Source organism: Pleuronectes platessa, chromosome 13, assembly GCF_947347685.1.
Source record: "Pleuronectes platessa chromosome 13, fPlePla1.1, whole genome shotgun sequence".
Taxonomy (NCBI): Eukaryota; Metazoa; Chordata; class Actinopteri; order Pleuronectiformes; family Pleuronectidae; genus Pleuronectes; species Pleuronectes platessa.
Window position 1 is genome coordinate 10876364 of NC_070638.1, and position 16521 is coordinate 10892884.

Genomic DNA, 16521 nt, shown 5'->3' on the forward strand with positions numbered 1-16521 from the left:
TCCAAACCTGGATTTTTATTTTGGAATCTTTTGTTGTAATAATTACACTCCAATTTTGACCAAGCTGTATTGTATATTCTTCAGTTATAATCCGTTCGTGTAGTGGCCTTACTGGTTTACCTTATACTATGTATCACCCAGGAGGAGAAGTGAGGATCTATACCCGGATACATGAAACATCCATGGGGGTGTAATGCCATGGGGCCGCAGCTGGAGGACGTGGTGACGCACCAATTCAATTGGTATGAGGGGGGGTTTCAGAGACACGGATAAGAGACAGGGGAATGCAGCATCCATCATCATTTAAGACACACGTGCTCAGCCCTATCACCCCCAACCTGTACATTGACTGATCCTCTGCTCTGTTCAATTTGCGCCAAAGCTGTTTACGTGTGCCATGCATGATCAAGACGCATGGCGCCCAATAATAGACCATAAAGGGTGTGAGTGTGTGTGTGTGCCACATTCAAGGAGAAGGGGAGAAGGGGAGAGACGCAGAGAAACGAGGAGAGGATGAACACTAAACACGTGTTCAGTTTTTCTCCCTCCAAGCGTCCACCTATCGCTGCAGACGATCCCGACCGCCGGTAATTAAGACGAATGCGCGCCGCTGCTCGGCAGATAATGACCGGAGCGCCTGGATTTCTGCACACAAGGAGACAACTGCGGGACATGGCACTGACACCGTTCCCGCATTGCATCACGGACAAGACCCCCGGTACCCCGCTGTTTCCCTCCCACTTCATCTGGAGCCGATGAGGAGACAGTAACGTCTCATCCTAGAGTTTCTTTGACTCATGCAGCTGCTGCAGTCGCTCCCGGTCTCCCGGTAATCACGCGCCGTGTTGACAACTTTGGCGCGGTGCTATATGGATTGCGCACCAGCAACAGGCCAGTCTCTGGGATCTCCTGAGATTTTCTCTCCGGTTAAATGAAGTGCTATCTCCGGGAGTCGTCCGCAGCCTGATCACATCATCTTCCAAGAGTGCGAGGCAACCTGTAGCTGCGTGCCCCTTTATGTCAGGCATTATCCCGCTAAGGGGCAATGAAGGGACACAGCTGACGGTTTCGAATCTGCAGCCCGAGGAAGAGAGAGGAAACAAAAGATCAGGAAAGTAACCCCGGTGGAAACCGTAAGTATTCTGCGAGCTGACAGGATGGATCCCTGTCTCCTTTCTCTATATAAAGTGCCACATTTCCATGCGTATCTCCAGAACTTTGTCCAGACCAAGCTCAAGGGCAAACAGTAATTGAAGGTCTGATTGGGTTGAGGTTTATTTGCTGGTATTCTGGTATCTTTTGTGATTATTTCCCGTCATTTCGAAGTATTTTCTTATGACTGACACGAGAAACTTGCCACACAAAACAGGTGGTTGTACATCGTAATGCTGCACATCAGTGACTCAAGGTCCTTGTTGTTGGCTTACTATATGTGTATAAATCAATTTGAAAAAGGTCTGTAATGAACTTCATAAATGTACGAATATGTCAGATTTAATCATTTTATTATTTATTACGTTTAGGCACATTATAAAAATAACTCTCCCACATAGAACATTATTAACTTTATAGTATCCTAATCCAAACCCCTATAAAGCACACATTAAGGTCTGGCAAATTCATATGATCCTTTTCTCATGCTTTCTTATCATGCAGACACTGAGGCTTCATAAGACAGGAAAACAAATGATCTTTCTCCTCACTGTCCTAACAAGCACAGGAGACATGCTTTTCTTCTTCTTGCATGCTGGTATCACTTTGACCTCCACGCAGAGGTGGATGATGTATGTGAATCCTGTGGAGATGGGGAGATGTGGGTCACTGGGCTGGTGCTCGGGGCTGCAGAGCACCCAGTTCCTTTGCTGCCGGGGCCACGATACCTCTGCCTGTCTGCGGCTGCCAGCTACCTATTAAAATGAAGGGGGCACGGTGACATTTTTGACCGGCTCTTACAGCAAAGTGATATGATCCGAGGACAGGTTGTTTGCCCAAGGTGGATATGAACCTGTGGTGCATGATTAATGACCTCTGAAATGAAAAGTGTGTGTTTGCTCGAGTGTGCTTTTGGGTGAAATCCTGCAGTGGTCCCAGAGGTGCCTGTTCACTCTGCTGCCTGTGGTCCAGCACTTTGAACTGGTTGCCTTGCTGACAGCCAGTCAGCTTTAGTCTGTCACAGGTCTGTTTTATCTGTCAGCCAGTCATGGCTTGGTCTCCCGGAGGAGTTAAGTCTTTTAATCTGTTTGATATTCAAATTTACTCTGGCCTGTGACCAGTTGGATCCTTCAATGTGATTACATCATTTAGAATGTATTAGTGACCCACTGTTTTGGTACAGTTCCATAACAGTACAATAAATCAATCGTTTGTTTTGAAAATTCTGGACACATTAAATTCAAACCATCTGAATTTTCTATCCAACTGAAGGTCCAGTGGTAGACGTAGCAGATTTTTGGCTTGTGACGAAGCAGCAGCGAATCCTTGGAATAGTGGTTATCTTTCAGGTGCGAGGCTCACTTGGCAATGCATCTTTCAGTGCAACAGATTTCACTATCAGTGGATAGCACATCCGAAAAGCCTTTAGTGAAAGCCCAGAGAAGTGAACGCAGAGTAAATATGTGTCATCTGACGAAAGGAAATGATCTGAGAGCGCAACAAACCTTGATGTCGGAGCGCTCAGTTACATGCAAGCTCCCCTGAGAAGATCTTCTGTTAATAGACAAGGCTAACAGGGCAGCCAACAGACATCAGTCCCGTTTAAAATACACACAAATACCAATGGGCAACTAATAAAAAGAAAAAACTATAAATTGTCTGAAACTACTTTTTGAACTCTGTACACTCTCCTGAATTTTCCAGAGAACGCAAATGTCTGAGGCAGTAATATCACTAATATCCAGTGAGATGTCCTCTAGATGTTGTCTTCTGGTAGAGACGGACAGGGCCAAAGACATTTATGAAGGTAAAAGTAGGGGAGATTTGAAGCCTTTGCATTTTCTTCACACTATCCTTCAGACTAATAATTCATCAATCATAATCATTTATATTTCCCCTCCAGGCCAGGGTGAGTATTGCCTTCACGCTTCAGAGAGTGACAGTGTCACTGTCATTCTTGTTTGGTTTGCATCATCATGAGTCTGCATCATCAAGGAGTAAAGGAAGAAAAAAAATAGTAGATTTAAAGGGGTATTGCACATTTAACAATGGCGGTTTAGTTATTCTCCAGAAATGGACCTCAGACTCCCTTAATATGAACACGGCCATCTTGCGCATGTGGAGCCAGAATCTGTTCAATGGTGATCGGGGAATGGAGTTGCTGTAGCAAGGTCATAAGCTCGACCATCACTAGTCAGTCTCAGCTGTCAGTCAAGACTTTCACCCCAAAAAAACAAATTAAAACCTAGCTTACCAGAAAAACTTGCACCAGTTTGAAATTCCTAGAATGACAGAAACCATCTTTGAGAAAAATGTATCTGACGTGCACTGAGTTTTTAGTCAGGTCCATGCCCAAGCCATTAACATTGAGGAGGTGGGATTTCTGACCTAAACTGCATCCAGCCACCAGGTGGCGATTGAGACAATTTGGTTTTACTTTTGGGAGATGTCAGGTTTATATACAGTCTGTGTAATTGTCATATATGTACAGAATTATGGATCATTTTCTCTTTTACCTTTGTACTCTGTAAAACATCGGAAAAACTTTAATTAATTACAAATCATAATAATGACAATAATTAAAATAGTAATATAAGAAGAATAGAATTAGTCTGGAAAGATCTTTTGCGCGTGTCCGCACAGGGAACATCACCAGGTCCAGTACAACTCCAGAGAGACAAAGCAGCTCAGTGATTGTGCAGGAGGGAGGCGGTGTTTTGTAGTCAAACCGCACCAGAGCTGCTGCAAGAGCAACACTCAGCTGTACCTGCTCTCATCTGGCACACTCTCACACAGAGGCAGCAGCAGGCGCTCTGTATCACGCAGGAGGGCTCATGTTAAGGAACCTGTTACTCATGTGATGGCAGCGCTGCATCCTCCTCCATGGATTTATTGGCGCAGCGAGTCTGACATCGGGCAACTTAAATGAGGATATTGCAGCAATGGTGAAGGGCAAGGCAGAGAACCGGACGCTCCAGTATCAGCAAACTTTGGTGAGTTTGGTAGTGGATGAGGTTTTCAGTCATGTATGGGGCTTTAATGGATGCCTTCCCTGCCGGAGGATGGAGTTGCAGCTGCTGCTTGCTCAACTGTGTCCTGTGTGAGTGCAGCAGGAGATTGTGTGTCTCTGCAGCCTTTTATAGGATATATATAGATCAGTGTTGTATTTAATGGCTGATTCTCCTGCTCCCTTTATAGTTACTGCTGTTTTATAGAGCATCCCTCCCTCCCTCGCACTCCAACCATTCACCTTGATCCACAGGTGTTGCATCACACTAAGCCTCTCCAGCACCCACCCTCTTAATTAATTTCTATATTTTAAACCATGTCAGATTAATTTGTTCAGCTTGAAAAGAAATCGCATGTATCTGGCTATCTGCTGATCAAATTAAGTGGAGTCATTATTAAAATGTGAATATCCTCACCCTGCTTGCCGAGCTCTGTAATTCGCTCACGTCCTGTCTTCCTTATCTCCTCTATTTCTCTTGCAGATCTTGTTCCTCCTTATGCCTCCTCATGTATTCCTCTGTCATCCTCCCCTCAGCCCATCCTGTTTGCCAGAGAAGCCCTTACTGAACTAAAAAGTGGAGTGTTTCCGGACACACATGCTTCATGCACCAGTTTTTCCCCGCTCATGTCATTGCTGGAGAGACAGTGATATCCTGGGGTACTTCACACAGGGATATCTATAGTCAGATAAAGGGACAGGCAGGCAGATAGGCAGGCAGGCGGTCAGTCAGTGGATTAAAGTGTCCTTCCACCCTGATTTTTGTATGTGTGTCTGCACTTCACTCATCCCCTGTCCTCCGGGCATACATGTAAGATGGCGTGCACGGTCCGTTGGGGGGCTGTGCACATGCAGCCATGTTGGGCCTGTGTGATACAGAGGTGTCCTTCTGCTCATATTGGTGTGTGACGATCAGTGCCGCGCTGTGTGTCTCAGTGCAAAGATCAATAGTAATGAAAAATGGCAGTCGGAGTCTCTGGGGATTGGAACTCTCTGTCTGCCGCCTCCCTCTCCTCTGATCCATTGAGCATAGCTCTCAGATCAATGGGTTTTTCATTCACTCCCTACACACCAGTCCATTACCCCAAAATAGATGCAGCTGTGTGTGTGTGTGTGTGTGTGTGTTTGTGTGTTTAAATTCACATGCAAGCATTAGCAGTGGCGGTGCGATTTAGGGGTTTCAGGTGTATTGGTGCAGTCTAAAATTAGAATCCATTGTTGACAAAAAAGGATCCTCTGTGTTTTAGTTTGCCATCAGCAAGATTCAGAGGATTTTCATTCATTTGTTTCCTGGGAATATTTTGGCAGCAAAGAAACCCAGCAGGGCCGAGCAGACGACACGGAGTTGACAGAGAAAAAGCAGAGATCTGTCTGATACCTTCTCCGGGAAGGAGCAACGCAGAAATGATTGTCTCCTCATTCTCAGCTGCTGAAAAATGCAATGTCCCTCCAATCTATGTTCTTTGCTGGCAGCAATCTTTGTACAGAATCAGCAGCTGATAGACTGTTGCGATTACTGAGAGAATGAAACAGAAATAGCCTGTTCATTAATGGCTGCTTGAGTTTTATACTCAGTGAGCATTGCTGTGTGAATCCATTAACTTAAATGTGGTGGGTATCATAAACGTATCAAACCTAACAAATCCTTAAGTGCTTACAACTGAATAATTGATATAATTACTTTGCAAATACAATGATTACATTTCCTACTGTGGAAAATCCTCCCCAAAGAAAATAATTCAACATACAGATGATATACATTCTTGTATTGTCCAATGACGCTGTATTTTCAGCGGTGCTGTATCAAACAGATCTAGTGGAGATTTCCTAGAAAGCATTTCACAGTGACCTCACTGAACCCATTATTTGAAGAGAACAGTAAAACATGGAATAAACGAGCTATTTATAGCAATTAAGACTTGCATGGACAAAGGAGTGTGTTTGAACTCAGGCCTTAAATATCTCCAGGAAGGAGATTAGGTTTTCACCCCGGTCTGTTTAATGGTTGTTAGGTTTGTTTGTAACCACAATTACACAAAAACAACCAAATAGATTTCCACGAAACTCGGCGGAAGGATTCTGTATGAGTCAGGAAAGAACCCATTCAATTTTGGTGCAAATCCAGATCAAGGGGCAGATCAGGAATGTTTTTTTTTTTATGGAGGGATGGGGCATTATTGTTTGTTTTATAAGGGGTTTGTCATAGACTGATATGAAAAGAGAATGAGGCAAACGGTGTTTGTGGTGACTTGGTGTCAAAGTGCTGCAGCCCTCCATCTGAAGCCTTTCAAAAGCTCTCAGAAAGTGTGGGAGGTCTGGATGTGTCACAGTGTTTGTGCATGTGTTTTCTCTTTTCAGAAGCGTGGGCAAGTTTGCTCCATGGGTCTTGCATGTGCATGTAGATTGCTGGTGTGTTTATGATTTCTCATTCAAGTGATCTCAGACTTTTGAACCCCGTTGTTTGTGCGTGTAGGAGGGTTTGTTCCGTACCCACACGTACGTACTGTATCTGCCTACGCGTTAATTGAATTTGTGGTAAGTCTCTGTCAGAGCAGATGTTTGGAGCAGCATGTTCATGTCCCTCCAGCAGCAGGAGGCTTGAGTTTTTTTGTTCTGCTGCTGCTGCAGGGATCAAAGTCACCTGAAGAGGATAAGCCGCCACCCAACATCTTCCCTTAGCCCCCCACCCCCCCATCCCAACCCCCACCATTGGGCACTGCAGCACCGCGGAAACGATTCCACATCACACAACATGCGGCTGGTCCTTCTGGATGAATGCGTCCGTGTGTTTTGTTTCTGAGCAACCTGCTTCACTGACGATCAAGACACATCACTGGTGAAATCCAATTCTCACACTCCATATATCTGCGGTTGATAAATATTTAAAGTCACACTAGCGCAACCTTTTAATGTAAAACACAGATAGATAAAGTGTTGCAGGACGAGAGAAGATGGGGTTATATTCATGCAGTGAGATAGTATCAACTGCTGTTTTTCCCAATTAACATTTCTTGTATTGATTATGGACAATTTCCCAGGCAACTGAAAAATTGAAGGAAAAAAAATGCAAAATATCTGTGTTTTATTCATTTTAAATTCTACATATTGAACACCTGTGGTGGATACATATAAGTATGTATGATAGCATCAACTGAACACACAGTACTGAAGCAACATGGAGTGTGCTGTGCAAGAATTCAGACAGATTGTCTCCTGAACAACAGTGAGTAAGCACCTTGTCTACAGAAAACTGGACTCAGCAATGTGAGATCTGCTGCCTCTCTCCTCTTTGCTGTTGTTTGGTGTTTCGCGTCGCAGACCAGTTGGGTTGGTAAATATGAGCATTAATAGGAGCTTTAAATAAGACAGTGGTACTGTTGCCTCTCGTCGCCATTTGGTGCAGCAGAACTTTGCTTGTGTTCCAGGAAGAAAACTCAGATATTGATTAGAAATTCAATAGCGTATATATCTATCTAGTATTTCAGCATATTTTGTTCCCACTGTCACTGCTGCACAAACTATACACACACACACACACACATAAAAGTGCTGTCTCTTCAGGGGGGTCTAGTTCATCATAGTCAGCATTCTGTCCGTTCTCCGACACAGATGCTGGCTCGAGTCCATTTCAGATCCTGTCACTTCCAAACACTGCTGTTACCTGCACACCACAGAACAGCCTACTGCAGTGATGGCAAACAGAATAATTATATCTCAATGCATTTGAGTCTTAAAATAGACTCACTGTAATGTACAGGGTTCTTTCACAGTATATCACGTATATATATATATACGTGATGTACGCTGAACAACCACCCCCCCTTCAAATCTTCATATGACAAGATGTCCCTCTCCTGATGCTTCATGCCTAACTGATGTTAAACCCCGATCCTCCTCACCCCTCTGCTTTCTACTAATATGGTTGTGTGTATTTTGGTGTATTTTCCCTTCCCTCGGTTTGACGTATGCACAGGTCTGCTCAAGAGCATCAAGGGTTTTCAGGTTTATTATACTTTGTGTGTCTATGTTTTTGTGTGTGTGTGTGCACATGTAAGTTCTGACTCATGGATAACTATAAAAGCTGCACTGGGATGAGTCAAATTTGTCACTTTCTCCTCTAATGCAATGTTCAACCTTGGATTAGCCCCAAAGCGTTGGTCCTTTTGTCATTTCCCCGGTCTCATCAACACACACTTACGCCGCCACATTAGTACATCCATCATTATCTCTGCAGCAATCAGTCCCTTAACTCTCACACTCTACAGAAAAAGGGGGGAGATTAAAATCATCTTATAAATATGCATTAATAAAAAGCAGCAAGGAGGAAAGTTTTAGATGTTCAAGCCTTCTTCATTATAGTGTCAAATATTTGTCCTTGCCGTCTCTACACAATGAATAAATTATCCTGCAGTGCCTTAGGAATTGCTGAATAATAGAGAACTTTTTATCTCATCTGTTGTGCTAGGCTTGCACATGGTCTGAATCAGAGAGCTGGCAGAGTGAGTGACGGAGCAGTCAAGTGGGGGGTCGACAAGAAGAAAGTTGGTGGACATGTGGCGCTCTCTTCTTGTGAAAAAGTCTGTGGGTGATCCTGCACAGTGAGTACTGCTGTACAGTCAGATTGAGTTGCAGTAGAGTAGCTGGTAAGCAGTTCATATATCGATAGTACTCAGAAGATACTTACTAGAGCCTTATATGGATTTTGGGGTCCTAATGCCAATAAAAAAAAATTCACCCCCTAAAATTGACATCGCCACCCAATCCTAGGTTTGGATTGTAACACGGATGGATTTTTGCTAAATTCACTTTATTTCAGTAGAACACCTATTTTGCGCTGAGTTGAACACCGCTCTCTACAGTCTATGAAAAACCAGTCAATAGCAACCAGTGGGAGGCAGGAGTGGAACTGGTTTGAAGGGCGGTGATGTGGGAGGTAAACTGACTAATGCGGGTACAGAAGTTGGTAACGTGGGAGGTGAACTGGTTACAGATAATAGCTCATTTAACACATAGGGTCCCGCCTGCTGCTCTCGCGGGGGGCCGTGTTCCAGATGGCCGGTGATCGCTTTCACACAGGCCCAAGAAAGAAAAACTAACAGGCCCTGTTTGTGCTCCGAGTGGGAGTTTGTCTGCTGCTGGTTGTGGGTTTGCATGAGTCTTTACTGTATGTGTGGGTGCATGAAAGTTCCTCTGCCAACGCATAAAGATTCAGGAAAGTTTAGTTATAGTTTCCTATATCATCTTGTGATGATAAAAATGTAGTCCAGTTATCAGGGCAGTATTTCACTAGCCTGATATCAGAAGTTGACAGATATGGGTCATTTTATTTAAGAAATACTAACACGACCCTAATGATTCCTCTTTTGATGCGGATGAAGTAAAACTCCCTCCACCAAGCTTGTTTCCATTCAGTGTTTTCAATTTCAGTTAGATTTTGCAGTGCAAAGAAGTGTAACAAAAGTGTAGCAGATAAATTAAAAGCAAAAAAAACAATACCTCGGAAAACGAAAGATGGGATCAGCATCAAGCAATGATAATCTTTGTAGAATATGGATGAATCGAGGAGAACTTGGTGAGTGTCACTGCTTGGCTCGGGAGCTTAATTTGTACCACAGCCGCTTCGGGACGTATTTCAGAATGGTTAATGGACAGTTTGATGAACTGCAGCAACAGCTGGCACAAAGATAATGGGTTGTTCTTGAGCACTTCATTTGACAAAGGTCCAGTTTGATAGCTCTGCACATTTGGCTCATTTCCTTTTCTTCGATAGCAGTTCCACCCGTTTCTTGATCCAACAATCAAATCAGCTTCATTCCATCCTTTAAGGCATCCTCTGCCAAAAGCTGCAATATTGCTAAAATTGAGTGTATCTGTAAAATCATTTGTTGCTTTAAAGTTGCTTGTAATTCAGAGGCGCACAGTATCAGTATATTTCATTCTGATGTTATTGCACATTTGAATGCCCTGCTGACTTTCAGAAATTAGACCGACCACCCTGGTGTGAAGGTCCTGTTGTCTTTGCATTGCACAGTAAACAAACACTGGAATACCAAGTTTCTATCAGTCAATAACTTTCATAGCCATCTTCAGAATGTACACATGTACACTTAGAGCAAATGGTCAGTGTCACCATTTCTCCGGTTCATAATGGCTGTGAAAAGACTTCACTTGGAGACGTGGGACAAGAATATAGTCCTTGTAGTGGAATTGCCTTAGTTGCAGATCTCTTCAGTATGGAAGATGAACTGTGGCAGACATCAAGTGAATTTGAGGACATGCCTATATTGTTCAAAGATATATGAACCAGTAGAGGGCACCTAAAGAAAAAGGAGGGCTTTTAAAGACATTATTGTGGGACTGCCGAGTAGTTTTATCAGGATTTGACAGTGTGATCAAATAAATGTTTTAAGCACTTAGATTAATTCTAACTGGTCCATTTTTATTTTCTGAAAGAGTTTCATTACACATATGCAAAATTTCCACTCTGCAGCAGTCAGTTTACTGACCAGGGTCCACACATCTACTGGCAGATCCCCGAGAGATCTAGTGCTGCTGTTTGAAGGTCATTATGATCACAAAACCTCATGTTTATATTTTATTTGATTAAACTGTCAATGAGAACCAAATCATACAGCCGCTCTGCACCCACTGTTCATGTGAGCAGAAAGCGCGAGTGTGGAGGAGTCGTGACGCCCATCTCAATGAACATGAGGGGGTGGGGGGTGGACAGAAAGGGAGGTGATGCACAAAGCAGAGATATTGCAAGTTGTAGCATCCACAGGGAAACCTAGAGGGACGTTATCAAAAAAGCAAAGGAGAGGGAGAACAGGAAGGAGACGAGTAGAGAGTCTCGAGGAATCGTGATACTCATCTTAATGTGGTGTGCTATGAAGAGTGTGTCAGGGAGGAAAACTACAGTCTGAATCATGTTCCTGCCACAGCAGTGCTGTAGAGCTGTTGTTGAGGCCATCTCTTAAGTAGCAGGCTTCCAATTCTGTGCCAATAACCAGGAGTAACCAATGTAATTTTTTTTCCATTATACATTTCATCCAAGTACAAACGGAATGCAGTGCATCCAATTATAATGAAACCGTGGTACTTCTCAAAGTCGAGTGGTTGTGCTGCCTCGGCAAAAATGTATAGTGACCTTCAAGTACCATTCAGACACAAGCCAGTTGTACGTGTGAGCTTCAGACAAACTTTTATTAAAAAGTCATTGACACTAGTGGACGTGATCTTAGATTTGGAGCAGATCTGCCTCCTCGGTCAGAATCACCCCCCCGCTCGAGACGACAGCCCTCTGGTCTGAGGAAACCTTGCTCTGCGCAGCTCTCCCTGTAAGAGCAGAAAAGGAAATTGCATCTGTCACTTAGAACTTGTGTAGTTCTACAATTGTGCTTAAAGATACATTTAATAGTCGAGTGAAGTCGGAGAACAAAGATGTCAAACAGTCCGTTTCAGCACAGACTTGCTTTCCACTCGATTTCAAGTCTGTATCTGCTGAATTGACTCTTGATCCGATAACAATTTCTTCTCCACCCACCAAAGTTTAACTCTGTATTTTGCTGAAACTGCTTTTACTGGATTGAAAAGCCAATTACGGAGTTTGTCCCATGAGGAGTTACTCACGTTGCCGGTGGCAGGGCTGTTCACAAGACTCTGTGCTGCTGGGAGAACACACCGTCGTTGCACAGTGGATGAAAACCTGAAAAGCATTTAATGTGGCATATTTAAAGCAAGAAACCATTACTCGGAAGTTAGATTAAGGTTAATAAGCAAAACTGTACCTCGTCTTTCTGTGTGGTATAGCTGTTCTGATCCACGAATGCGAACATCTGCATGATGAAACGTTTGTAGTGGGATAGGTATGGAAGTCCGGAGGAGCTGTCGACAGGCACCAGTGTAGTCAAGTAACGGTCATCATTGTAGGGACACCTGGAGCAAAGATGATCATGTTAAACAGAGTTGATGAAAGTTTATTGAAATACTCATTTGTAGGAGTTATAGTATACCCGCCAGCCAGAAGGTCCCATTGTGGCAGACTGTCAGGATTAGAGGTGGAGGTGGCCCAGCAGTGCTCCAGGTTCAAGATGATGTTTGGGTCGGCCCTCTCCAGGATGCGCACCTCGACGTACACAGGTTGCCTCAGCACTTTAGTGACGGGATAGTCTGCTGCAGTGTAGAATGATGTATACGCCACCTCATCTGGAAACATAAGCTTTGTTTTATTATAAAAAAACTCACAAAAAAATAATCTGCCACAGGTGTTCTAAAGCTCTACCACTCACCCTCCACACATCCCTTTGAGAAACACTGTCCGCTACCAAGCCTGAGCTCCACTCTGAGGGGTCCAGCAGCAGCCACTGGCACAGGCGGAGGAAGATCATACACCTCCATGACAAGAGCCTCCACAGCTGTGCCGGAGTAGCGGCACTGGAACAGCAACCTGTTGGGACAGTGAGAGCAGTTACCAAACATCTCAGAAAACCGAAGAAACAGAATATACGTGAACTCACTCAAAGTGACTGTCTCTGGTGATCGAGCCCCTGGGGCCAACTCCCACTTCATATGAAGACAACATGTGGTTCTCATACACCACAAAGCCATCTTCTTCCTGCAGTGGACAGAGAAGTGTAGCAAGGTTGGCAATTAAAACAACTTTGAGAACAATCGTTTGGGTCATTTATCAAGTAAAGCTGCATTTCTCTACTTTCTGCATTTAATGGAACATGTGTACGGCGAAGGATCCACTCCAGTTTTATTACCCTCAGGTTGTTTCCACCCTTTGGTTGGTCTGTCAGTTGAATAATGCAAAAACTTCAAATTTCCACAAGACATTGGTTAAGGCATAATTTCTCACTTTAAACGGCATCCCAAATTTTCACAAATTTCTCAAGGAATAATTCTTGATTCTTTGATATCTTCTGGGTCTTTGAGCATGTAATCTGAGGCAGCTTGACTGAATTTAAGGGGACTGTTGTGACTTGGCAACAGTATGCACTTCAGTGTGTGGTTTCAAGTTAGTCAAACAAATTATATTTAATGTGCAGGATCTTAGAAGTATAACCACCACTTAGATTCTTAAGGAAATAATCTGTTGCATCCCTAAAACATTAGGCCATGGCATCAAATCAATTACATAGACTTCTCCACACACACGCATACCTTGATTGTAGTACCACATGCAGTCACAGGGAACTGGAATATGGCAAAGGCAACAGTGAAGTCTACAGGGCTACAGGATGGGTCGGTATTTGCCAGTAGGCTGATTGAATCCACATCTATTTGAGGCAAAGTGGCATCTCGAGCCACCACCACCACAAACTGCCCATCCCTGGTGCACTGCACGGTCACTGGGAGAGGGAAATAAGATCCACGGTTATCGGCTAGTTTGTTTCTTATCTCTCACCATGCCGTGGTTGTATGAGAAGTACAAGAAACCACATACCTGCTTTCCCATAGTAGCACTGCTGCCCATTAAAGCAGCAGTTTATGTTTTCACACTGCATGGCTTCGATGTCTGGAGTCCCACACTGAATCTTCTCCCTGTCCTCCACCTGGCACTTGTCAAAGGGAGCAGCGGGTTGAGGAACCTTCTCCTGCTGCTGAAGCAGCAGAGCCGGAAAATGAGACTGTTGTTTCTGCTGTGGTGTCCTGTAACGCTGGGCAGTAACATCACAAAGCAAAACAACAACTACAGAGACACCAAACAGACTCTTGAAAAGCTCCATGTTGGCGTTGACCAGAAATCCAACAACACATGTGGCTCAGACACAGGCTTTTATACCAGACTGATGAGTGAGGTTTGCTTCCTCTCGTCATTAGGAGCCAATCGTGTGGCAGCCCTGTAGAGTTAATCAGCTGTGGGCTGACAGGTGGAACTCGTTGTCTGCTCATCTCTCTGGGAAAAGACTGTTGAGTCAAAGCTGTTTACAGAAGGTGACTGTTCTTATCTTGACCCGACACAAACCTGCTGCATTATCTCTTCTTCTGCCTCCCACTCGCTGTACCTTTATGTCTACCTCATTTCTTTAATTCAGATTTTCTTTTACACAGATGTATGGGCGGTACACCCAGGAGCTGGGTGTGTATGCCAAGGAGGAAGCAGCCCGCCTGCACATAAAAGTGCTGTCTCTTCAGGGGGGTCTAGATCATCATAGTCAGCATTCTGTCCGTTCTCCGACACAGATGCTGGCTCGAGTCCATTTCAGATCCTGTCACTTCTAAACACTGCTGTTACCTGCACACCACAGAACAACCTACTGCAGTGATGACAGACAGAATAATTATATCTCAATTCATTTGAGTCTTTAAATAGACTCACTGTAATGTACAGGGTTCTTTCACAGTATATCACGTATATATACATATACGTGATGTACGCTGAACAACCACCCCCCCTTCAAATCTTCATATGACAAGATGTCCCTTTCCTGATGCTTCATCCCTAACTGATGTTAAACCCCGATCCTCCTCACCCCTCTGCTTTCTACTAATATGGTTGTGTGTATTTTGGTGTATTTTCCCTTCCCTCGGTTTGACGTATGCACAGGTCTGCTCAAGAGCATCAAGGGTTTTCAGGTTTATTATACTTTGTGTGTCTGTCTTTTTGTGTGTGTGTGTGTGTGTGTGTGTGTGTGTGTGTGTGTGCACATGTAAGTTCTGACTCATGGATAACTATAAAAGCTGCACTGGGATGAGTCAAATTTGTCACTTTCTCCTCTAATGCAATGTTCAACCTTGGATTAGCCCCAAAGCGTTGGTCCTTTTGTCATTTCCCCGGTCTCATCAACACACACTTACGCCGCCACATTAGTACATCCATCATTCTCTCTGGGTCATTTTATTTAAGAAATACTAACACGACCCTAATGATTCCTCTTTTGATGCGGATGAAGTAAAACTCCCTCCACCAAGCTTGTTTCCATTCAGTGTTTTCAATTTAAGTTAGATTTTGCAGTGCAAAGAAGTGTAACAAAAGTGTAGCAGATAAATTAAAAGCAAAAAAAACAATACCTCGGAAAACGAAAAAGATGGGATCAGCATCAAGCAATGATAATCTTTGTAGAATATGGATGAATCGAGGAGAACTTGGTGAGTGTCACTGCTTGGCTCGGGAGCTTAATTTGTACCACAGCCGCTTCGGGACGTATTTCAGAATGGTTAATGGACAGTTTGATGAACTGCAGCAACAGCTGGCACAAAGATAATGGGTTGTTCTTGAGCACTTCATTTGACGAAGGTCCAGTTTGATAGCTCTGCACATTTGGCTCATTTCCTTTTCTTCGATAGCAGTTCCACCCGTTTCTTGATCCAACAATCAAATCAGCTTCATTCCATCCTTTAAGGCATCCTCTGCCAAAAGCTGCAATATTGCTAAAATTGAGTGCATCTGTAAAATCATTTGTTGCTTTAAAGTTGCTTGTAATCCAGAGGCGCACAGTATCAGTATATTTCATTCTGATGTTATTGCACATTTGAATGCCCTGCTGACTTTCAGAAATTAGACCGACCACCCTGGTGTGAAGGTCCTGTTGTCTTTGCATTGCACAGTAAACAAACACTGGAATACCAAGTTTCTATCAGTCAATAACTTTCATAGCCATCTTCAGAATGTACACATGTACACAGAGCAAATGGTCAGTGTCACCATTTCCCCGGTTCATAATGGCTGTGAAAAGACTTCACTTGGAGACGTGGGACAAGAATATAGTCCTTGTAGTGGAATTGCCTTAGTTGCAGATCTCTTCAGTATGGAAGATGAACTGTGGCAGACATCAAGTGAATTTGAGGACATGCCTGTATTGTTTAAAGATATATGAACCCGTAGAGGGCACCTAAAGAAAAAGGAGGGCTTTTAAAGACATTATTGTGGGACTGCCGAGTACTTTTATCAGGATTTGACAGTGTGATCAAATAAATGTTTTAAGCACAGAGTGTTGCATTACACATATGCAAAATTTCCACTCTGCAGCAGTCAGTTTACTGACCAGAGTCCACACATCTACTGGCAGATCCCTGAGAGATCTAGTGTTTCTCAGACTGAGGTAGTGCTGCTGTTTGAAGGTCATTATGATCACAAAACCTCATGTTTTTATTTGATTAAACTGTCAATGAGAACCAAATCATACAGCCGCTCTGCACCCACTGTTCATGTGAGCAGAAAGCGCGAGTGTGGAGGAGTCGTGATGCCCATCTCAATGAACATGAGAGGGTGGGGGGTGGACAGAAAGGGAGGTGATGCACAAAGCAGAGATATTGCAAGTTGTAGCATCCACAGGGAAACCTAGAGGGACGTTATCAAAAAAGGAGAGGGCGAACAGGAAGGAGACGCGTTAGGCTTTCTCAGGACAAGGACTCAA

At 43.7% G+C, this 16521-nt stretch overlaps 2 protein-coding genes across 2 annotated transcripts in view; one reads left to right on the top strand and one right to left on the bottom strand.

Moving 5' to 3' along the window:
* clcn2a (chloride channel, voltage-sensitive 2a) overlaps positions 1-16521 on the top strand; it is a 47585-nt gene that overhangs the window by 154 nt on the left and 30910 nt on the right. The window contains exon 2 of the mRNA XM_053438429.1: positions 142-1133. The gene's annotated coding sequence lies outside the window, so the exon portion shown is untranslated. The remainder of the gene's footprint in view (positions 1-141; positions 1134-16521) is intronic.
* On the bottom strand, positions 11397-13890 carry LOC128454533 (zona pellucida sperm-binding protein 4). The gene is made up of 8 exons (XM_053437952.1): positions 13608-13890; positions 13325-13512; positions 12676-12773; positions 12448-12605; positions 12172-12364; positions 11947-12094; positions 11789-11864; positions 11397-11494 (listed from the first exon to the last, which is right to left on the bottom strand). The coding sequence occupies exons 1-8, from the start codon at positions 13888-13890 to the stop codon at positions 11397-11399; spliced, it is 1242 nt and encodes a 413-aa protein (XP_053293927.1).

Excerpts from the sequence above, each read along its gene's own strand:
- LOC128454533 (XM_053437952.1), bottom strand. The coding sequence starts at position 13,890 with ATGGAGCTTTTCAAGAGTCTGTTTGGTGTCTCTGTAGTTGTTGTTTTG. Across the intron at positions 12,774-13,324 it reads CATGTGGTACTACAATCAAG|GAAGAAGATGGCTTTGTGGT; the intron begins GTATGCGTGTGT and ends TGTCCACTGCAG. Across the intron at positions 11,865-11,946 it reads ATACCACACAGAAAGACGAG|GTTTTCATCCACTGTGCAAC; the intron begins GTACAGTTTTGC and ends AATGCTTTTCAG.